Here is a 24,842-nt window from a genome sequence, read left to right as displayed (position 1 = left end):
TGCAGTTTTCTTGGCAAAAATACTGGAGTGGCTTGCTATTTCCTTCTCCAGCTCATTTTACAGATGAGAAACTGAGGCAAACTGGGTTAAATGACTTGCCCAGGGAAACATAGCTAGTAAGTATCAGAAGCCAGATTTGAACTCATGAAGATGAGTTTTGCTGGTTCCAAGCCCAGTGCCCTATCCATTGTGCCACCTAGCTGTCCCAAGACCTGGCTAGGAAGCATTTTGTATTTTAAAAAAAAAGACTTAGAAATCAGTCAATTAACTCACATTTACTAAGCACCTATTAAGTGCCAGGCACTGTGATAAGTGCTGAGGGTATAAAGAAAGGCAAAAGACACTTCTTGTCGTCAAGAAGCTCAAAGTCTAATGTTTACCATAATTTTAAAGTTATCTAAAAATCAGTTTCTCTGACTCTGTGCTGAAATTTATCATTTCCAGATCAAAGAGGGCTCAACAGTTAGACTGCATTAAGAAAGTTTTATAAGGTTCTCGATATCACATTTTCCAAGTGAAAGAGATACACTAAATAGATTCCAGAGAAGGAGCAAGGGGACTGTGAGATAGCAGGAAACCCTATGATATGGTAATCAGTGGGAAGAACTAGGATTATTTAGTAGAGACAAGGTGAGGATCAGAGAAGCTAAGCTAGCTATCTTTAAACATTTCAAGGACTATTGAAATGAGAGAGTAGATTTGTTCTGTTTTGTACCATAGGGCAGAATAGTGCCAACGGATGGAAGATACAATTAAGGTAACAGCAAATCAATATAAGGAAAACATTTATTGCAAATAGAGTTATTGAAAAATAGAATGGCTGCTTCTAGTGAATCATTATGACAAAAAGTCATTAGCTGATCAACTGTCAGAGATAGTATAGAAAGAAGTTAGTTTAGAGCTTGCAAAATGATCCAACCATTATGGAAAGTAATTTAGAATTATACCCAAAAAGTTATTATTGGACTATGCATCTGCTTTAATATAACAATGTGGTGTGTGTGTGTGTTTGTGTCTGCGAGTATACATAAGAGGCAGCTAGGTGGCACAGTGGATAGAGTGCTTGGCCTGAAATCAGGGAAGATTCATCTTCGTGAGTTCAAATCTGGCCTCAGACACTTACTGCATGACATGCTTCCCACCTCTAGAAAAGAGATGGAGGAATGCAGGTATATAATGAGATATACATTTCCAGACAAAAACTTTGCATATCAACCTGTTTTGCTTGAGTATATTTTTATCAAAAAAAGAGGCCTTTTGTTTATTTTCAGAAGGGTATATTAGGAATGATTATGATGACAAAAAAAGAGAAAGAAGAAAATGAAGATGTAAATAAAGCATCTTTAAATTATATAGAAAAGAATGACATTCATAGAAGGACAAGGATAAACAGGGTAGTGTTAGTCCTGATCTGTTAAATTTAATATATGCTTTTAAATACAAGCTATATTTTAACAGAGGATATCACAGTTCCATGAAAAAGGAAGTCATTAGTCACTTTCAAATCTGATATCCTTTCATTCTAGTATTTTTGTCAAGAATTTAAATGAACAATAAAAGATCATATCCAAGCATTTTAGGAGATCATGAAAACTAAGAACACATTTGTTTGCCATTTGCGTAAGCCTACTAAATCTGTGTGCTATCTCTTCCCTAACAATTTTCAAGTTGAAATGTTATTAATCCTATTTTTAGGCAAGTTATTTCAAGAATTTTTTTTCTATTTTCACTTCTGTCCTACACTCATTAGCTACATTGACATATAAATAGACCAAAACCACATTTTATTACCATCAGGCTCTTTTACGACAACCTCTTCTTGTTCTTCATGTCTGTTCTCTCTAGATTTTTTAATATTTTCCAGTTCTGTCCAATAGTCCTCAAAAGATAAGTCATCCAACGAATCCTGGGAACTTGATCGATCAAATGGTGGCTTTTCTGCAACTTTTTTGGAGCTTTCATGGTTCATTGTATATTGGCCAGACCTGCGACTATAAATTCAAAAGAAAACAATTCATTATTGGATAATAAGAAACAGTTAAAACAAAGTAAGTCTCAGTTGGCAATACATACTTAAATTTCTAATAGATTAAAATAGTTCCTTTTGGTCTGCAACAACATTTTTATATGAGAATCTTACCAGTAGAATGATTTAAATTTTAGGATGTCAGAGACCTGGGATCAAATTATGCTTGGCCACTACTACCTTGTGATGACTTTAGATAAGGCATTTGATCTCTGGGCTTAAATTTCCTCATCTATAAAATAAAGAGACTAAATTAGTAACTATCTTTCTGCTCTAAATAGTAAATGCTCAGGGTAGTTAGGTGGCATAGTGAATAGAGCACTGGCCCTGGTGTCAGGAGGACCTGAGTTCAAATCCAGCTTCAGACACTTGACACTTGGTAGCTGTGTGACCTTGGACAAGTCACTTAACCCTGATTGCCTGGCCTCCTCCCTCCAAAAAAAAATTTTAAATGTTCTCCTGGGGAAGAATAGGGAAGAAAAAAATTCGATTTCATGAATTATCTTTCAACTTTAACTATAACTACCTATAATTTAATGAGATAGTCGACAAGTTGTGTCTTAATAAAACCCAATTTTGATCATAAATCAATGAAAATGAGTCAGAATTTGACAAGTACATTTGAATCTATAGTAGTTCTACTTTCCATATAAGTAAGCCAAGCTGAATCAACATTTTTGTATAACATAAAGCCTTACTTAGATTAAACTTCACTACTGGAACTGAAGTTTATATACGAGGACAATTCATTAATTTCTAGACTATTGTTCTAAGCTAGTAGAGATATCTTCCCAATTAGTTTTCATCTAGAGCACATATGTGGTTTTCAAAGAGGCAGAGGAACTAGAGACCAAATTGCCAAACATTTGCTAAATTATGGAGAAAGCAAGGGCGTTCCAGAAAAATATCTACTTCTGCATCATTGACTACACTAATGACTTAGATTGTGTAGATCACAACAAAATGTGGCAAGTTCTCCAAGACATGGGAATACCAGACAACTTAATTTCCTGAGAAACCTGTATGCAGTCTAAGAAGCAACAGCTAGAACCAAACATAGAACAACTGATTGGTTTAAGATTGGAAAAGCAGCCTGCCAAGGTTGTATATTGTCACTTTATTTATTTAATTTTTATGCAGAATACATCATGTGAAATGTGCTGTTAGATGAATCAAAAGCCAGAATTAAGGTTGCTGGGAGAAATATCGACAATCTCAGATACACAGATGATATCACTCTGATGGCAGAAAGTGAAGAAGAATTAAGAAGTCTCTTGATGAGGGTGAAAAAGGAGAGTGTAAAGCTGGCTTGAAGGTTAACATTAAAAAAAAAAACCATAATCTTGACAATTGTTCCCATTACTTCCTGGCAAACAGAAGGAGAAGAAATGGAAGCAGTGTCGTATTTCATATCCTTGGGCTCAAAGATCACTGCAGATAGCAACTACAGCCATGAAATTAAAAGATACTTGCTCCTTGGAAGGAAGACTATGGTAGATCTAGACAACATACTAAAAAGCAAGGTCTATATAAGCAAAGCTATGGCTTTTCCAGTAGCAATGCCTGGCTGTGAAAGTTGGACTATAAGGACAGCTGAGCAAGGCAAAATCTACACTTTTGAATTGCGGTGCCGGAGAAGACTTTTGAAATGCCCTTGGACAGCAAGAAGATCAAATCAGTCACCACTTAAAGAAATTAATCCAGACTCTTCACTGGAAGGACAAATCCTGAAGCTGAAGCTTAAATACTTTGACCACATACTGAGAAGACAGGACTCATTGGAAAAGAGTTATTGACAGCAGAAAGGAAAAGGGAAGCATAGAGGATACATAGCATTATGGAAATAATGAACGTGAGCTTGGACAGACTTTGAGAGATACTGGAGGATAGATGGGCCTGGCATGCTATGGTCCATGGGGTCACAAAAGTTAAATATGACTAAACAACTGAACGACAATAGCATATGTGTATATACACATATATAATATTCAAGCAAACTCAATCTGTACATGTTTTCCCTGATAGAATGCAGGTTCCTCGAAATTAGTGATTATTTTCTTTTTTGTATTTATACACTCAGCACAGTGCCTGATACAAGTAGGAGCTTAATAAATGTTTGTTGATTATTTGTTAGTACATCTATGTAATAAAAAAACATAAATACAATAATACCATTCATTTGATACTGGCCATTATTTAGACCTCTAACCAGGTGGAAATATACTTTTCATTAATTATGAAAAAGTGGTTTGTTAGAGGACCTACAATTAAGAAAATCTCAGAGGACCAAGCTGCATCAATTGATGGATATAGTACTTTTTTTCCTATCCACATGACAAAGAAAATGTAGTATATACATGTTTATTTCAAAGTAAAATTATAATAAAATTTTTGCAACAATTGATGTGTCTGGTCCTTCTAGTGTTAGGCAAACAGTACCATAGGATTCCAAAAGAAAGGAGGAAGACATCTGGCTTTAGAATCAATCCCCTCTTTATATACAGTTTGAGAAAGATGACAAAATGGGAAACCCAAAAGAGCAGAACAAGGAAAGAGATGGTACTTTCTACATGCTAATCACAAATCAGTCTCATTAGAATTAATTAGAATTAGCTCATTAGAATAAGCTCTCTAGAAGATAATATTTTATTAATCTATATCTATTTACTGTGATTAAAATACATTTTTTTTTAATTTTTAAAAAGTCAAACTGTTACAATGAATTACTTACAAAAGTGAAGAAATTTGTGGGGGCTAAGAATTGGAAATCAAAGAGATGCCCAGCAATTGGGGAATGGCTAAACAAGCTGTGGTATATTGTTTTAATGGAATATTATTGTGTTATAAGCAATGAGAAGCAGGATGATTTCAGAAAAACCTGGACTTAGATGAATTGATGCATAGCGAAGTGAACAGAATGAGGAAAACATTGTATACAGTAACAGCAATATTGTTCAATGAAGAACTGTGAATGACTTAGCTATTCTCAGCAATACAATGGTCCAAGACAATCCCAAAGGACTGAAGAAGCATACTCCCCTATCTCCAGAGAAAAAACTGATATTAATTGAATACAGACTGAAGAATGCTATTTTTCATTTTCTTTCATTTTTTTCTTTTATTGGAGTCATCTTGCACAAAATTACTAATATGGAAATGTTTTACATAATTGCATACGTATAACCTATATCTTATTGTTTACCCTCTCAGCGAAGGGAGAGTGGAGGGAAGGAGAGGTATAGAATTTGGAACACAAAACTTTAAACAAAGATATTTTAAAAATTGGTGGGGGGGAAGTAAAGTAACTATTAGCCCATAGGCCAAATCTTCCCTTTACTTTTACTCTGATCTGTAGAACAAGTGCTTAGAGTTGTCATCATTCATCCTATTTATTCATCAAGCACCTACTATGCTCTAGATAAGGGTTGTCCAACCTTAGGGTATCTTAGGGCCACATTAAAATAAAATAATTATTCGAGGGCCACACCCAGAATAAAAAATACAGTACACTAACAGAAAATGGGGGAACACGTGTTATCAATAGCGGAAAGCAAGCACAAAACAACAAAGTGACAATACAACAGTATAAAAGTAGGTGCGTACTGACTAGTCTGCATCATACAGACTGAATGCATCCCACAGATTGATTGAAAATTCTGTGTGCTGTGTTCCACCCATAATACTGCTTAAAAACACCAAAGAAAATTAATGTCAACGAGATTATTTATTAGTGATGGAGTTAAAAAATCTAATACGCATTCCATGCAAATTATTATTTTATTTTTTTCGCTCGTGAAAAATTAAAACCCACAGGCAGGCCGCATGAAATCACACTGTGGGCCACATGCAGCCCACGGGCAGTATTTTTGAACAGCCCTGCTCTAGATGTTGTGTTGGGTGAGAGCCAGAAAGACACACAAAAAAACCCCAAAAAAACGAAATCTCCCCTCCCTATAGAAAGCTTTTCCCTAATTTACATACATTCCTTTGATAATTTCATAAACTCCCAATGGGTTCAATTATCCACACAGATGGTTTGCGAGTCTATAGGTACAGCCCAAGTCTTTCTCCAGAGCTCTGGTTGTTGTTGTTCATCCTTTGTTTTCAAAAAGACCAATGACATCGCAGGGTGACGTTTTGACTTGCCTGTGAATTGGATTTAAGTAAGGCAGAGTTGCACAGGCATCAGCCTCACTCTCTCTTCCAGAGTCATAGAAGTCCAGTGGCAAGACCAAAGTAGGGACAACTGGCAAATGGATGCAATGGATGGCCTGGGCATTGTGGACGTCTGACCAAGCTCTAAGCACTCCACAGCATAGTTGGAACAAATTGTTCAGATATGCCAATTCTGCTGGAGAAGTCTTCACATGCTTGGAGTAGATATTTCCTTAATTCACCAACAGGTTTGAGGTTTAGTTAGCCTATCTGCCAAGATGGTTTTACTGGGGTATGCCCACTGCGCATACTAAAGCTTCTTGGAGCCACAGGTCAGAGTCAGGTGAAAGGTAAATATCAAAAGCAGGTGAGCAGCCCTCACACCAGAGGTGCTAACCCCAAGCTCTGGTACTGCATCACCAAACACCTATGGACATTTTGAACTAAATCATTACATACCAAAACCTACTGGGCACTTTGAACTACCATCTCAAATTGAACATGCCCCAAACAGAATTAATCTTTTTCCAAAAAAAAAATACCTCTGACAATATACTTCTTTGTTCTGTTTCTATATAATACCTGTCCTGGCCTGGGGTTGAAGGGATCCATGATGTTGTTTTGTCCAAGATAATAGACCTCTTATGAGTATACTCCCCCAATTAACCTAATTAACCTTAATAAAACCCATTAATACCAAGCTGTTATAAGCCCCTCTTTCTTTGGTACCTCAGTATTCCCTCAGAGGGTATGCCAACCTACAATTGGCATAAGGGCACAACAGATTTGTCCCCTTACATTTGGCAAAGTGGGCGGGATAGTCTGCCCCCTTACACCTACCTATTCAAACAGTGACAAGGTCTGGCCAATTCTCCCTCCACACCTCTTGCACCAGTCCCCTTCTCTCCACCTCCCTAGTTTAGGCCCTCATTCCCTCTCACCTGGATTATTACAACAGCCTCCTAATTGGTCTCCCTGCTGTCTTTTCTCTCTGAAACCCATCCTCCAGAAAACGCCAAAACGATTCTGAAAGCACAGGTCAGACCACGTCATTCCTCTGCTTGATAAACTCCAGTGACTCCCTATTACCTCTAGGTTCAAATGCAAACTCCTCTGCTTGGCATTTTAAGACCTTCATAATTTAGCTCCAACCCACCTTTCCAGTCTTATGCAGGACTCCCATAAACACACTCTTCATTTCAGTCAAACTGATTTTATTGCTGCTCATCACAGTCTTGTCTTTTGTACATCCCAAGCCTGGAATGCATTCTCTCCTCACTTACAAATCTGAGTCTCAATCTTTCTTCAAATCTCCACTAAAAAGCCACCTCTTACATGACGTCATTTCCTGACTTCTTTACCTGCTGCTAATGCCAGCCATCAAAAATCTATCATGTCCTTATATTGTGTACACCCATAAGTGAACATCTTATTTTTCCACTAGAATATGCACTTGTTGAAGCATAGGACTATTTCAATTGTAAAGGCTATTTAGAACTTTCCTGTAACCCTTATGCAAGAGACTAGTATACTTAAACTCAGAAGCCTAACACAGACAGATGCCGAAATTTTTAGCTGGCACTTATATAGTGCTTTAAGGTTTGCAAAGTGTTTTTCATGCATTATCTCATTTGATTTCCTCATCTAGAAAATGAGAGGTTTGCACTGAAGTCCTAAGGTTTCTTTCTTAGTGTAATTTGTGATGTTTCCAGAATTGTACGTTTCTTTTCTTCTGTGGCTCTCTTTATTGCATTCTGTCCTAGTGTCTGTTTAAGCTTTTTCCCTCCCCATTTTTTAAAATTTTCCCATTTCTTTCTATCCTATTTTTGGCTTTTTTCATTTTTTTAACTGTCATAGAAGACTAGGATTGCAACAAGTTTAAAAGTTGTTTATCAACTAATATTTTATGCTTCCCATCCTAATTTTTAAATGAGTATATTTTAAATCTCACTTAAAAATATACCAAGCTTTGGAACTCAATTTTTTTAAATGAATGTTAAAAATTGTTTTTATATGTAATTGGAGACTGATATGGAAATATGTTTTGCATGACTGCATATTTGTGACCTTATATCAAATTGCTTGCCTTCTCAGGGAGGGGAAAGAAGAGAGAGGGAATTTGGAACTCAAAATTTAAAAAAAATAAATGTTAAAAATTGTTTTTATATGTAAATTGGAAAAAATGTAAACTACACATAATTAGAAAAAAAAACTTCAAAAGAAACCAAACCCAAGCTTTCTTTTTTTTTAAATTTATGTCACCCTAAATTAACATTTTCTTTGTGTCATAATTTCAATTTCTCCAGCCTTGTCACAAAGGAATATTATTAAGCTTATTTCTATGGCTTATGCTATGATCTTTTAAAATTGTATCCTACACTTTATAAAGTTTTTAGTGTTTTTCAGGTCATTTTGTGTTCTTCTTGTCTCTCTCATTGTACTGTAGGTTCTGGATGGCAGGGACAATGTCTACACTTCTTTTTAAAAGTCTAAAGAGTACCTAGAATAAATTGGAGCTTCAGTAAATAATGTTGACTGATGGGCTGAACCATGATGATTAATGAAAAATGATATTTTGGTTTATCTCTTCACAAGGAGGAGGCTTAGTTTTATGATGAATCACAATCAGCTAAGTCTTTTCACTGCCAAAGGAATGTGTTTATCCTGGAAAAAAAATTTTTTCCAGTAAATTTCCATTAAGATAGAATATGTGGAAAAAAGTAATGTATCTAGTAATGGTACTTGGAGAAAGTACTACATAAACACACCTTCCCTATCAAGTTTACGCTTTCAAAACCTAAATAAAAAGGAAACCCTGTCACTTTTCACTGAAGAATGAATCTAATAATTTGTCTCTGATAAGATTCAGGAGCTGAACAGACAGGTGTCTGTGGGCATAGAGACCAACACCAAGGCATCAAAGGCAAGAAAATTCACTTTTCCCTCTCAACAAGAAGACATACACCCAGTGAAAGCAATAACTTCTAAGTAGGAATCAGCCAGCCATGGACTTTGTACTTTCTGTACGAATGTCATTGTACTTTCTGTAATTACCTTTTACATCAATAAACATGTGTGGTCATTTCTTTTCTATTTAAAGAATGCTGTGCTTCAGTAAATGTACCTACTTAAGAAATCCGGGCCTTCTTCAAACTGTTTTAAGTCTCTTAGTAAAGCAGTTTACTACTTTCTTCGATTCTATTTTAAAGAAATGTTATAGGATACTATGTTTATTTTGGAAATCAGGGTTTTAAAACACAAAGCAGCATCTGCAAAGCATAAAGATATAGAGAAAAGTTGCCAAAAAGAGAGATCCAGACATGTGGTATGGGGAAAACAATCACTCGAAGAAATCATTTATATTACAATCAACACCCAATTATTTCCCACCTGGTTGAGCTGCATGAAGAGTAGTTTCCTCCTCCCCACCCCCCACCCTCCTAGGAACCTCACCTCCTCTGAGCAAGCATTACCCCCCAAACCCAGCTGTGTAAGCAATACTCTTTCTCTATGAAAAGAACCCCTCCTCCATTTAATGGATCTCCTTCCCCTACTCCTTTATAAGGATCTGGAACTCAAACAAACACCTCACATACTAGAAAAATATGAATAAGCCAATAGGTGATAACATTCAAGTTGACATAGTAATTTACCAATCTTTTGTTTACCAACAACCCTGGTAAGGTAAAGACAATAATTACCACTATCCCCATTTTAGAAATGAAGACACCAAGGGGGGGGGTGGGGTGTGGGGAGTGTTTCAACAATCCGGCCAGCTTCTGTTGTGGGGGTGAAAGACCAACATAAGCCCAACAACAAGGACGCTACCAGCACGCTGCAAAAGCACAGGTTCTTTTGATCTGCTTTAGCAAGGAAAGCAACGTTAAGGGGTTGACAAGCTTACTTTAATTCTGCATACAAATACAATTCACTTAGTTCAGGGGGAAAAGCCAGCACCCTGAACTTCAGAACAAATACAAATTACAAACATCAACAGACAGATCTTGTCTGATTCAAATCCCAATACAGTTACCAGAGTTTAACAAAGTTCTAACGTCAGGTTTACGAGCTGAAGGGCTTCTTAGCTACAGCTGCCCGGGAGTCTCCAAACGCCACCAAGAGTGAGAGCCCTTAAACTAATTACAAACATCGACAGACAGACCAAATACAGATTCATAGTTACCAATATCTAGGTTCAGCCAGGGAGCTCATAACAAGGGCTGGCCCACAGTCACTGGAGCCACCACTGCTGTGGGTAAGAGCTCTGAAGAAGAGAAAGCCAACCCCTGGTTTTATATCTTTTTCAGGGTCAGGGGTGAGTCACACATACAACTCACCCACGTGACCTAGAATCATCACAAAGAGGCAGTCTAAGAGCCTCTGATGTCCCCAACCTATCATTCAAACTCATGTGTAAACTAGGCCCTCCCTTAGTTAGCCCCACCTGGGGCCCCACCTTGGTTACCAATTCACACCCACATAGGTTTAGCACCTAATTGGGGTTTGGGCCTGGGGCTTAGCACCTAGTAAGACTCAAAGACACTTAATTAATCATTTTAAAACAGTAAGAAAGTCCCAAATCAATTGATATTACAGGGAGATGGGAGAAGGAGGAGAAGGGGGGGAGGGGGAGGAGAAGGGGGTGAGAGAGGGGGAGAGAGAGAGAGATGAGACCATGCCCCACCCTCAGTTCTTGTTCTTATTAAGCAAAATGCAAAGTTCCCATAAGACAGAAACTCTGGACTACAGTGCAATGTGTGGAGGGTTATTGAAGATCCAGCCATCACTTAACGGGCGTTGCAAATCCCTGTGTCAAGCACCCTAACCATTAATTAGCAAGAGTTGAAGGAGACAATTTTTCTGTCCTTCTGGCTTTATCATCCAAGTGTAATTCGGAACCTTTTAATAAAAATTGTTTGGGTGTGGACTTTAAGATCGACTGACAATGGGAGAAATAAGACTATACTTTCCCAGTGTGTTAAAAGAAATGTTTCAAGAGATGGATTAAAAAATTTTATTCATGGGGCAGCTAGGTGGCCCAGTGACTAGAGCACCAGCCCTGGAGTCAGGAGGACCTCAGTTCAAATCCAGCCTCAGACACTTGACATACTTACTAGCTGTGTGACCTTGGGCAAGTCACTTAACCCCAATTGCCCTGCCCTTCTCCCCTCAAAAAAAAAAACAAAAAAAAATTATTCAAAGAGATGGCAGTGTATCACATTTCTTGGTAGTAGAAAGAAGTTCAGTTCCCTGGCAAAATCTACTTCCCCCAGAGTGATGTAGTTCCCTTGGGATATCCTCTCAACTAGGCAATTGTAGCTTGGTAAACCCTCATATCATTCCAATTACTGATGTTAAAATGAAGAACCTGATTTAAAGTCCTCTTTTTTTTTAACTTTTTAAAGAAATATGGGCATCACTTTTGCTTTCTAGGATTTTCCCAAAATTATGACTAGTGGCTACATGATGGCCCTTTAGGGCGCATATCATCAGGGAAAGTACTTAACACAATGCGTAGCACATAGTAGACATTTAATAATTTTTTTTCTCTTCATTATTATTATTATTTATTAGACTTTCCCAGGATAAAAAAGTGAGTTAGTATCCTGACTCTCACATATTTTTTCAACTATGGATGTTGCTATATACAGTACTAAAACAATTTCTTTGACTATATTAGCTACCACCCTGTCTTATTAACAATTCATTTCAATTCAACACATGCTTAATTATTAACCATTTGCAATATACAAAGAACAGACCCTAAGATCTGGGAGACAGAAAGCTGAAAAATGATAAGAGTCTCCTATCACAAGATCTTATAAGCTAATAAGGGTATGGTGGCATATACACAAATTAAGTCTGACATTAGATAGACTGCAAAAAAAGGTAAAGGAGAGAGCTAAATGAAGTTTGAATAGGGGCATATATCCCTTTTTACATGAGCTCAGGATTTCGTGTGCAAAGGAACACTTCAGGCTGGCTTTGAATTAGAGAGATACAATAGAGAAAGATGAAGTCATGTTCAAGGCATGGGAGATAATAGCCTAAGCAAAGTTGTGGAGGCCAGAGAACTTTGAATTAGGTTGAGAAACTAGAAGGCCATTTTAGTCTCTACCAAGTTCCTCCTCTGAGGAGGAAAAAGGCATGAAAAAAGAGGAAGGAGGAAGAAAAAGAGAAAAGCAGCTAGCATTTATACAGCACTTCAAGGTTTACAAAGCACTTCGCAAATATTCGCTCATTTGACCTTCACAGCAATGCTGGAAGGTAGGTGCTGCTATTATCCCCATTTTACAGGTGAGAAAACTGAGGCAGACAAAGACTAAGTGACATCGCAGGGTCATACAATTAGAAAGTGTCTGGGGATGCATTTGAACTCAGGCCTTCCTGACTCCAAGTCTTCTACTTTCTCTATGCCACTATCCAGAGTACACAAAGAGAAGAATGAAACACAGGTTGAAAGCTAGAGTGGAGCCAGATTATATAATGCTTTAAATGCCAGGCATCACCCTACAGGCAATAAGGAGATACTAAAGGCATTTTCCAAAGGGAATGACATGGCCAGACTGGTACACTAGGAATGAATGATAAAAGCATTTAAACTACGTGCCTGTCTTAATGTAGTCTGAGCGAGGTTTGGGATGCTGAGATACAGTATAAGGAGCCAGCAGAGACGCACAAGATAGAAGCTAATTCCAGGCTCACTTCCTGAGGGCAAGGATAGGGTAGCTGTCCCTCCAGGCAAGAGAAAGGGGACATTAGCAGTGGGACTGGGGGCAATGAGAGCTACCAGTGGGATGTGGGCAAGGGGCAGTTAAGGAAGACAATGTTGGCAGTGATATGAAGGCTGAAGGAGACAGATAAGAAAGGCTGAAGATAAGAATTTTCAGACTAGAAGAGAAAAGACAGATATAGCCACAGAAAGAATCACAACACAAGCAATGATTTCTATTAGCTTTTAAAAATCTTTTCTGATTGCTTTTTGTATTTTTCTTTTAAGTCAGTTATTTCCCTTTTTATACTCCCTTCCAATGGACCCTTGCTTTTATCAAAGAAAAAATTTGAAGCAAAATTAACAAAGTAACCACATCTGACATTGGCTACAATATTCCTTAGATATCATCCTCCTTTACTCTCACACTTCTATGGAGAGAAGGGCTATGTTTCATCTTCCCTTCCCTGGGACCAAGAGTGGTCATTTCAATAAATCCAGCTGCAGCTACCTATTAGTATTGTTATCATTTACATCATTGTGTATGTTGTCCTCTTGGATGTGTTTTCTTTGCTCCACTTCACATAAGTCTTTCTAGATTTCTCTTAATTCCTCAGTCTAATGTTGCTGCTGCACAATAATATTCCATAGCATTCATAGACTCCCCAGCTGATGGACACCCACTTTGTTTTCTTTTCTTTGCTACTACAAAAAAAACTGATGCTATGAATAATATGGAATGTAACTGATTTTTTTTCTTCCATTTTTGACTAGGTCATAGCATCAGTAGCATTATCTCTGCAACCTCAAATGTTTCATGTTAGAGCATGAAAAGTTAAGTACCTTTTCTCTCACAATTCTAAATTGTTTTCAAGAATGGTTGGGCCAATTCGCAGTTCCACTAATGGTAGATTAGTCTGCCTATCTTCTCACAGCCTCTCCAATAGTGTTTCTATCTTATCTTTGCCATTGGCTGGCTTTGTGGTAAAACATCAGAGTATGCTTCTTTAATTTGCACTTTTCTTATTCTCTTATTATTCATGATATGAAATGTTTTCATATGGATGATGATCCATTGCATTTCTTCTTTTGAAAATTCTTCATATCCTTTGACAATTTGTCTATTGGAGAATGGTTATTGGTTTTATAAATTTGTGTCAATTCCATAGGCCTATTTCAATATCAGATTTTTATAACAGAGAAGTAATGATTGACAGAAGAATGTCCCAGGGGAGATAGGATAAGGTGGGATCAAGGTCACAGTCATAGGGATTTGCCTTAGCAAGGAAGAAAATCACATCATCTTCTGAAACTGGAAGGAAAAGGGAAAGGTTAGGTTAGGTTAGGACAATGAAAAGGTTTGGGGATGTGAGGAATGGAAGATAAGAGAAGTCATGACGGATGTCCTGTGCCTTCTCAGTAAAATAATAGGTCAGATCATTTGTCTAAATGTAAAGGAGGCATAAATAGGCAAAAAGGATAGGAGTATATCATATGGCATAACTAAAAGTGATTTCACACTATTTATTCAACATATTTAAAACCAGTTTAGTTGAAAATAACTTGAACTTGTATGTATTTTTCATAAATTTTTAAGTATTACAAGTTGCTTCAATTATACTTTTAAAACATTAAAAATTTATTCTTACCCAGGGACAGTCCACCCTCAATTACTTGATTTAACAAAAATCAGACTATACCTCTGTATATTATAGTTTCTTTGCTTAATTTTATGGATCTCTTTTTTTCTTTTAATACCCCACCCAAATACCTCCATTAGATGTTCAAAATCTCCCAGCTAACACATGAATATATCATTTCCCATCAAGTCTGTTGTCTTTTCTGCATCAATTAAGCAAAAAAAACCAAACCTCATACATTTTTAAAAATCAAATTTCTAGTACGAGGAATTTTTCTTCTTCATATTAGCAACAATGCTAAAAAAACAATCACAGCCAATATGGTCAGAATATTAACACTGCAAAACTGGTCTTGTAGGTTAGTGAGCTCATTTGTAATGACTAATCACTCCTGCATTTTGTAAATGGCCCAGGTCACTTTGCTTTAGAAGTTAACCCTTAGTATTATTCAATAGAAGCTAATAATCCAGAAGAGGGCTCTCAGATATGAAAAGAAAGAATACTATAAGCTGGAGAAGAATTGGTTAGAAGACAGGCCCCCCTAATTCTTTTCTCCCTTGGGAAACTACTTCCAGCCAATGAAAAGATTCTGTTAAAAATCATCATTACCTCCCACATCTTGTCAATATTTGCATTGCTTCTAATAGATACCAAGAGCTAGAAAGGGCCTTAAGACTCCATCTAGTTGAATTCCCTCAATTTTGTAAAATAAAGTGAGGCCTGGAGGGGTGAAGTGAATTCCTTAAAGTCACACAGAGAGTAAGTGGCAAAACTAGAATCTGAACCCAGACCGATCAGTTCCCTTCCCGGCTCTTTCCAGCATATCATACTGCCTTTCAAGGTTATGGGAGTCATCTATAAATTCTGGCAGGCATTGAACCAAAGTGAAAAGCTTAAAGTCACCTAAAGGACAGTGGAGAGTGACACAATGAAACACATTGCCAACAATAACGGCATAAGAGAAAAGCATTAGGATGTCTGACATCAGAGAGATGTGATCAAAAAAGAGGGTGGATGTCCATTGTCTGGGGAATGGCTAATAAGTTATGGTATATAAATGTGATGGAATACTATTGTGCTATGAGAAATGATGAAGGGAACGGTTTCAGAAAAACCTGAGAAGAGATATGAACTGAGGCAAAGAGAAGTGAGCAGAACCAGGAGAGTGAGCTATATATAACAGGAATATTGTAAAGATAATCAACCATGAAAGACATAATACCTCTGATCAATATTGTGATCCACTATAATTCCAAAGGACTCATGATGTAAAATTATGTCCACTTCCATATAGGGAACTGATGGTCTCTGCATGCAGACTGAGGTATATTTTTATTTCCTTTCTTGATTTTCCTTGCTGGAGGCAGGGGAATTGGAAAGAGAGATGACCTGACCGATTATTTTACTGAGAAGGTACAGAAATGTTTTGCATGACTTCCTACGTATAATGAGCATACCTTCTCAGTGAGTGGGGGAAGGGTGTAAGGAGGGAGAGAACTTGGAACTGAAAATAAAAATGATTTTTTTCTTTTAAAAACCTACACGATATAATGCTGAGTGAGTGGAGCAGAACCAAGAGAACATTATACACAATCACAGATATATTGATTCTGTGATGACTAACCTTGATAGACGTCGCTCTTCTCAGCAATACAAGGTTCAAAGACAACTCCAAAGAACTCATGAGGGAGAGAGCTATCTACATCCAGAGAAAGAACTATGGAGTCTGAATGCAGATTGAGGCAAACTGTTTGCTCTCCTTTTTTTTTTCTTTTGTTTTTCGTTTCGGTTTTTTGGTTTTGTTTCTTCTTTCTCATGATTCGTTCCACTGGTCATAATTCTTCTTTACAACTTGGCTATTGTGTAAATAAGTTCAATGTGAAGTTACATGTAGAAAATATATCAGATTCCATGCCATCCTGGGGAGGGAGGTGGGGAGGGGAGGGAAGAAAATCTGGAACTCAAAATCACATGGAACTGAGTGTTGTAAACTAAAAATAAAAAATCTTGATTTAAAAAAAAATTAAAAAGGTAAACTAGTTTCATGGTGAGACGGAAGTACAACCAATGAGCAAAGAGCCCATATACTCCACTCATATGCATGGGGCCAACATGTTAGTAGGGAGACTCCCCGGGCTCTGTTAAAGCCAGGAGTCTCACAGAAAGAAAGGAAATTGGCACATTTCAATGTGTACCATTGCAGGGGCTGCCTCCTTCCCTATGAAATAACAAATGGAGAGAAATGAATGATCCGTGGCAAGTCACACCAAATGTCTGTGCTTCTAGATCCATCTTTGGAGTAACTTTGAACTTTAAATCCTATGACCCTAAAATATTATTGATTAAATACATATAGATCTAAAGGGAACAATGCAAGTTCTTATAATATACACAGGCCCCTTTGCTTTCTAAATCATTGCAAGGACATTGCAATTCAACATTTTGTAACATCCTTAACACATTGATTTTTCCCCCCAAAAGTATCAACAGTCACAGCAGTCTATACGTTTTGTATCCTTTATGAAAGTTCCTAGATCTGTTTCTACAATCTATCTCTCTCTACTCAATTTTGTGCAACAACTCATTCAGCAATCATTCTTTATGACTGCTACTGTGTTCCTGTTTGTCAAGTAACAGAAAAGACCTAGGAAAGAAAACTTAAATATTTCAATAGAAACTTTCTTCCTATAGGTTAATGGCTTAATGGGGAACTTTAAAAATTAGGATACCATTACTTCTAACCCACCCATGTAATATACATAGCCCATGGTTTCATACACTATCCTTTAAAGAAGCAAATTACATCATACTGATCACAGGAATCCTCAACATTTTAAAGGTTTGCCTTCTGTTTTCACACTGGTCATTCTTAATAGTGTAAAAAGTAACACTGCCTAGAACAGCCCTAACCAAATAAGTATCACCCTTTGTAAGTACTTGTTTAAGGAAGATTTTCTAGATACAAAATTCACCATTGGGCTAACGGCATTTAGGGCTCACATATTGATAAAAACATTAGTACGCTTAAAATAAAGTTCTTTGTGCCACTGAGAAGAGCCTGATGTACTCTCTGATGCCCAAGGACAAATAACATACTGTGGAAGAAGAGCTTATTACTAAGTTATTCGTCCCTTCTGATTACATATTCTATTACAGTACAATGGAAAAATCATCCCATTTCTCCAGTATTGTTATAGTGGTATTTATTAAAGTTAACCTTCCACTAAGCTATACTGAGAAGGTGATGGGCAAAAGCTCTAAAATGAATGGCTTTTAGAAAGCCTAGTGGGTTTTTTTTAATGGTTTGTTTTAAAAGCACCTCCCAGTGAGTAGGAACAGTGGTTAACGTGAAAACTGAGGAGGTAAACATCGGGTTGAGAAGAAAACCATTTTCCTCAGGCTCCAAAGTTCATTTTTTATGGGCAATTCTAAATAACTATCCTTCATGTTAAAAGCTTAGACTGAAAAGAATGTCCAAAGGCCAATGGGTATACTTTTATGAGCTATATACCAAGAGTCATACAGCAGAAATAATGTCTACCTTCCCAAAACATTTACCTAAATTTGGACCAATTCCCCATTCCCTCTTGAAAACTGTTCACAAAATGGACTATTCTTGAAACTCAGGGTCATTTTCACCTTTAAAGAAGCTGACTAAGGCTGCTGCCTCTTAGTAGATACTTGAGAGTCTAGAGGACCCAAAACAAAAGTTATGAAAACAAAAGACTAATTGTACTTCCCAAAGCACACTGGGATACAAAGTAGGAATTTAGAATTAACAGTTCACATTCAAAAATTTCACAGCATTTCATAGATTTGAAAAATTAGAGCTGGATCTCAGGGATCATCTAATCTAACATAGTCATTTTACTACTAAGTAAACTGAAGCACAGAGATGTAAAGACTTGCCAAAGGTCAAATCATATGGCTAGTTAGAGGCATAGCCAATGTCTCCTGACTTCCAGTGAGATGCTGTTGGCTTTTCAAAGGAAAAGTGGGGAAAAAAAACAAATAGATTTTTAGTAAGCTTTCACTATGGAAGCAAAGGTCATTCTTTTACAGAACCTACACTGTTAATCAGGGTTACACAGAGGAGGAAGGATTCTATGGACAATGGCCAAGGCAATACCTCTTTCTGGCTCACCTTCATCTCCAACCATCATCCCCATCTTCCAGCCATGAAATTAAGCTAAATGTCAAATTCACAGCTAGAAGACTGTTAACTCCTCTGAACCATAATCAAGACCCTGCCCGCTAATTGGTAGAATGGAGCTTTGATGACACCAACAGTCTGATTCATAGACTCCTCATATACTTGATATTGTCGATTAAGGCCTTGCCATGCCTCAGCTTTGGAACATTCATCCCTTTGTTCCTACACATGTGCTGCTGATCAAAGGTACAGTAAATGATGCAAATGTTCTGACAGGTTTCACGACAAATTTGTGTTACATTTATTGTTGTTGACTTCAACTAGGCCTCATTACTGCTAGGTGATCCTACCACTGTTCCCTTACCAACTCAACCCTTCTTCTTCCAAACCTTTCCATTACTCCTCAAACCTCTCATGGCTCCTCTCTCAGGTGAGAACCTTGTGTCATATTTTACAGAAAAAAATGAGGCCATTTCCTGTGAACTCCCTCTATTCCCCTCTTTCTCATCTCCTTCTATTTAAGTGTATTCTGCCACGATTTCTTCCTGCATCCCTGTCTCACAAGATGAAGTGACCTTACTCCTTACCAAGGCTAACTTCTCTACTTGTTCAGTTGGTCCCTTTTCATCCCATCTCCTCCAAGACATTGACCCCTCCGTCATTCCCACTCTTTCACTTATTTTCAATCTCTCTCTCTCTCTATTGGCTCATTTTCTACTGTTTACAAATATGTCCCTGTCTCCACTATCCTAAAAAACTGTGAGCCTTCCATCCCCACTAACTATTGACCTACATCTCTTCTGCCTATAGTAGCTAAACTTCTCAAAAAATCTGCCTATAAGGGGTGCTTCCATTTTCTCTCCCTTCACTCTGTTCTTTCTTTAAAAAAAAAAGTACATTGTTTATCTTTAACATTTTTTTTTAAATTTTGAGTTCTGACTTGTCTGCCTCCCTCCCCACCCTCCCCCACCCATCGTGAAGATAAGAAATGTGGTATCAGTTATACATGGGAATAACACAAAACATACTTCCACATTAGCAATGTTGGGGAAAAAAAGAGAAATTTAAAAAGTGAAAAAAATTATGCTTTAATCTGCATTTAGACTCCATCCATTCTTTTCTCTGGAGATGGATAGCATTTTTCATCATCATACATCCTTCAGAATTGTTTTAGATCACTGTACTGATCAGGGTACTGCACTGGTAACTAAGGTGAGACTTTCTTACTGTTTTAGAATGATAAATTAATTAAGTCTCTTTGATTGAGCCTTACTGGGTACAAAGTCCTAGGCCCAAACCCCTATCAACTAGGTGCTAAGCCTATGTGGGCATGAAGCCCTCAGGATCCTAAGGGGAGTTGCTTAGACCGGAGCAAATAGTAGGAGCCTAAATTCAGGTTGCTGAGATGACGTTTGAAGACGGCTAAAGAGTGTATAAAAAAAAGAGTGTATAAAAAGAGAGAACAGAGCTATTTGCTTGAGGCTCTTACTCCTGGAGGCTCAGGAGACTCTGGGCAGCTGCTCTAAGAGCCTCCCGGCTGAACTCAGATGTTGACAGTTTCTTGGTAACTATGAATTGCATTTGGTCTGTTTATAATGTGTGTTTGTAATTTGTTTGTATTTGCTCTGAAGTTCAGGGTGCTGGCTTCTTCCCCTGAACTAAGTGAGTTTATATGTATATGTTGGATTAAAGTAAGATTGTTAACCCTTTAATATTGCTTTCCTTAGTAAAGCAGATCAAAGAACCTGTGCTGGCAGCATTCTTGTTGTGGGGCTTGTGTTGGTCTTTCACCCCCACAACAGCTGCTAGCCAGATTGTTGCAACAGGTGGCTAAGTCATTCACAGGTGATCATCATACAATATTGCTGTTGCTGTGTTCTCATGGTTCTCTGCACTTCACTTTGTCTTCCCAGGTTTTTCTAAAGCCATCCTGCTCATCATTTGTTTAGCATAATAGTATTTCCCTCACAATCATATACCACAATTTGTTCAGCTATTCTTCATTTAATGGGCATCCTCTCAAATTTTAATTCTTTGCTGCCACAAAAAGAGCTGCTGTAAATATATTTGTACATATAAGTCCTTTTCCCATTTTTATGATCTCTTGGGGATACATACCTAGCAATTGTATTGCTGGATCAAAGAGTATGCACAGTTTTATAGCTCTTTGGCCATAGTTCCAAACTGCTCTCTAGAATGGTTGGACTAATTCACAACTCTACCAACAGTGCATTAGCATCCCAATTTTTCCACAACCCCTTGAACATTTGTCATTTTCTTTTTCTGTCATGTTAGCTAATCTGATAGGTATGAGGTGGTACCTGAGAGTTCTTTTAAGTTGCATTTTTCTAATCAACAGTGATTTAAAACATTTTCTCACATGACTATAGATAGCTTCGATTTCTCCTTCTGAAAACAGCCTATTCATACACTTTAATCATCTATCAAGTGGAATGACTTGTATTGTTATAAATTTGACTCAGTTCCCTACATGTTTGAAAAATGGGGCTTTTAACAGAGAAATATGCTGTACAAGTTTTTTAATCCCAGTTTCCCACTTTCCTTCTAATCTTGCCTGCATCAATTTTATTTGTGCAAAATCTTTTTAATTTAATGTAACCAAAATTATCTATTTTAATGCTCTGTATCTTTTGTTTAGTCATAAATTCTTCCCTTATCCATAGGTCTGACAGGTGAAATTTTCCATGCTTATCTTGTTCATCTATACTTAATTTCTGCAAAACTACTTTCTAAGTTTTCTCAGCAATTTTTGTCAAATGGTAAGTTCTTGCCCCAAAAGCTTAGATTTTGGGGTTTATCAAATACTAGATTACTATGGTCATTTGCTACTGTGTATTGTGTACCTAATCTATTCCATTGATCCACCACTCTATTTCTTAGCCAATACCAGATTGTTTTGATGATTACCACTTTGTAATACAGTTTGAGATCTGGTACTGCCAGGGCCACCTTGCTTCACAATTTTTTTTTATTGAATCCTTTAATCTTCTTGATGATTTGTTCTGCCATTTTTTCTAGCTCTAAAAACATAATTTTTGGTAGTTTGATTGGTATGGCACTGAATAAACACATTAATTTAGGCAGAATTGTCACTTTTATTATATTGGCTTGGCCTACCCATAAACAATTACTATTTCTCTAATTGTTTAGATCTCACTTGATTTGTGTTAAGTATTTTGTAATTGTGTACATATAGTTTTTAATTTTGTCTTGGCAGGAGCCTCCCAATTATTTTATATTATCTGCATTTATTTTCAATGGAACTTCTCTATCTCTTGCAACTGGATTTTGTTAGTAATATGTAGAAGTACTGATGATTTATGTAGGTTAATTTTATATCCTACAATTTTGCTGAAGTAATTGTTTCACCTTATTTTTCACTTGATTCTCTAAGTATACCATCATATTATCTGCAAAGACCCTAACTCTCTAATTAACCCCTTAAATCTGTCTTTCAACCTTACAATAATACCAAAACTCCTCCCTCCAAAGTTACTAATGATCTCTTACTTGACAAATCCAATGGTCTTTCCTCAATCCTCACTCTCCTTGACCTCATAGCAGCCTTTGATAGTTAATCACTCACTCCTCCTTGATACTCTCTTCTTTCAATGCAAATTAAAAAAAAAAAAACTCTGAGGTACCACTTCTCACCTATCAGATTGGCTAACATGACAAAAAAAAATGGAAATGATAAATGTTAGAGAAGATGCAGGAAAATTGGGACACTAATGCATTGCTGGTGGTGTTATGAACTGATCCAACCATTCTGGAGACAAGTTTGGAACTGTGCCCAAAGAGCTATAAAACTGTGTATAGCCTTTGATCCATCAGTACCACTATCAGGTCTGTATCCCAAAGAGATCTTTCCTGCCCAAATTTCTCTGATGACCTCCAATCTCACATCTCCAAATGCCTTTCAGATATCTTGAACTGGATGTCCAACAGACAACTTTAAATTAAATATATTCAAAACAGAATTTATAATCGTTCTCCTGTAAACTGTCCCCACTCCTAACTTCCCTATTACTGTAGAAGGCAATACCATAATCTCTGTCCCTCCTAGGATTCATACTGGATTCCTCACTATTTCTCACCTTCCGCCCCCATCCTCCCCCACTCCCATATCCAAGCCATTGTCAAGGCCTGTTGATTTCATCTTGTGATGTCTCTCCCATGAGTTGAGACCTTAGAGGTCATTCATCTCAACCCCTTCATTTTTATACCTGAGGAAAATTAGGCCCAGAAGTTGCATGATGTTCTTTCTCCTGCTCCTTCCTGAAATTGAAATTCAACTTTTCTGACTCCCTAAGCCAACATATTCTCCTCCTCAATATCTTAGGATCTTTACTCGTTAGTACTGATTAAAATTGTTCCCTACCCTTAGCGGATGTTGTGAGAATATCTCAGGACAGGGACCAGAGACAGGTAGGAAAAGAATTTACAGGACTTATCTACTGATTAGATATGGCTGGTGAAGAAGTAATGGGAGGAGTCAGAAAAGATTGTGACATTGAATATCTTGCTCATTGGAAAAATGGTAATCCTAACAGGTATAGAGAATTTTGTTGGAGACATGAGGGTTTTTTTTGGGGGGGGGCGGAATTTGAGTTCTGTTATATATACAATTTGCTATAATCAGTTTTGTGAATCCTTCCATATATTGCTAGATTATGCTCCAAAAATCTTATGCAAACAGTCTAATAAGGCACCCATTTCCCCACAGGCCCATCATCTTTGACTTTGATCATTTTTAACTAAAGGACAGAAGCTTGCAACTTAAACTTTTAATATGCCTTTCTCCGATTATTAGAATTTTATGATTTTCTCAGGGAGTTATTAATGTATCTTCCCTTTGGACTACCCCCAACTCACCAGGCAGGCTTTCTAGAGGACAGTTAGCCCAGCTTTAATATACCCTATGGATCTACACTCCTAAAACTAGAGATCACAAATCCCAACCAATGTGTTTACTCTTCTGGAGTCATCCAGAGGATACAGTAAGCTGCACTCAAAGTTATTTACCAGAATAGCATAGCAAGAGAATTTAAAATAGAACATTCCCCTCATAAGTTTAGAGCACACACTCCAAAGAGACACACCTCCAGTGCAGAATGTCGATAAGTACAGAGGTCACAGATCTTCACACACAAAGAGCCCATTTGAGGAGAGCACGTGTGTAAGGGCAGCTCCCACTTCTGATGCTTAGGGGTTCCTGATGGCCTCTAGCGATCTTCCTGGGCTGCTCCTCTCTGCAGAAGACATCTCATTGGCTATAGTCTCTGCAGCCTCTAGCTTCTGACTGAGCTGAGATATTGGCTAGGGGATTATGAGGATTTTTTTCTTGGTTTGTTCTTAATAATTTGTATTTTTATTTTTCCCTTCCCTCCTCTGACACTTCACCACTCTAGTGTAGGCAGGCCCTTATCACCTCATACCTTTCAATAGGCTGCTGATGGATCTGCCAGCCTCAAGTCTCTCCCCACTCCAATCCATCCTCCTTCCAGCCACTACACTCACCCACATACACACCCTACTCAATAAACTCCAGTGGCTTTCTATGGCTTCAATGAGCAAATACAATATCCTCTGCTTGGCATTTGAAGCCTTTAATGACATTTCCATCCTATCTTTCCAGTCTTCATACACCTTATTCTCTACCACTCCTGGATCTAGTAACACTGGCCTCCTGGCTATTCCACAAACAAGCCACTCCATCATCTCTTGTTCTAGCCACTCTCTTTAGCTGTACCCTCATACCTGGATGCTCCCCTTCTCTCCTCCAACTACAAATCACTTTGGCTTTTTTAAAAAGTCCCAGCCCATATCTCACAACAGCAAACTTCTCCAACCCTTCCAGTGTCTTCCCTCTGTCATTTTTTTCCCCATTCTATATATAGTTTGCTTTGTTGATATTTGTTTGCATGCTGTCTCCCCCATTAGATTGCAAACTCCTTGAAGGCAAGGAATGTCCTTTGCCTCTTATTTTATCCCCAACATTTAGCATAGTACCAGGCACAGAGTAGGCATTTAATAAACATTTCTGATTGATAGTCAACAAGCTATGTTGAACAGTAATGCTGATTTTTTCCTTTTTTTCTTTTCTTTCCTTTGTCTTAAAAAATATTATTTGTA

The 24,842-nt window shown here is 37.5% G+C and overlaps 1 protein-coding gene across 1 annotated transcript in view; it reads right to left on the bottom strand.

Annotated features, from left to right (window-relative positions):
• Positions 1-24,842, bottom strand: part of ARHGAP18 (Rho GTPase activating protein 18) — a 174,219-nt gene that overhangs the window by 74,831 nt on the left and 74,546 nt on the right. Inside the window, exon 2 of the mRNA XM_036767994.1 lies at positions 1,792-1,991. Coding sequence (XP_036623889.1) covers positions 1,792-1,991 — 200 coding nt within the window. The remainder of the gene's footprint in view (positions 1-1,791; positions 1,992-24,842) is intronic.

The sequence above is a fragment of the Trichosurus vulpecula genome, chromosome 7, assembly GCF_011100635.1.
Source record: "Trichosurus vulpecula isolate mTriVul1 chromosome 7, mTriVul1.pri, whole genome shotgun sequence".
Classification (NCBI taxonomy): domain Eukaryota; kingdom Metazoa; phylum Chordata; class Mammalia; order Diprotodontia; family Phalangeridae; genus Trichosurus; species Trichosurus vulpecula.
This window is presented reverse-complemented; position numbering and strand designations above follow the sequence as displayed.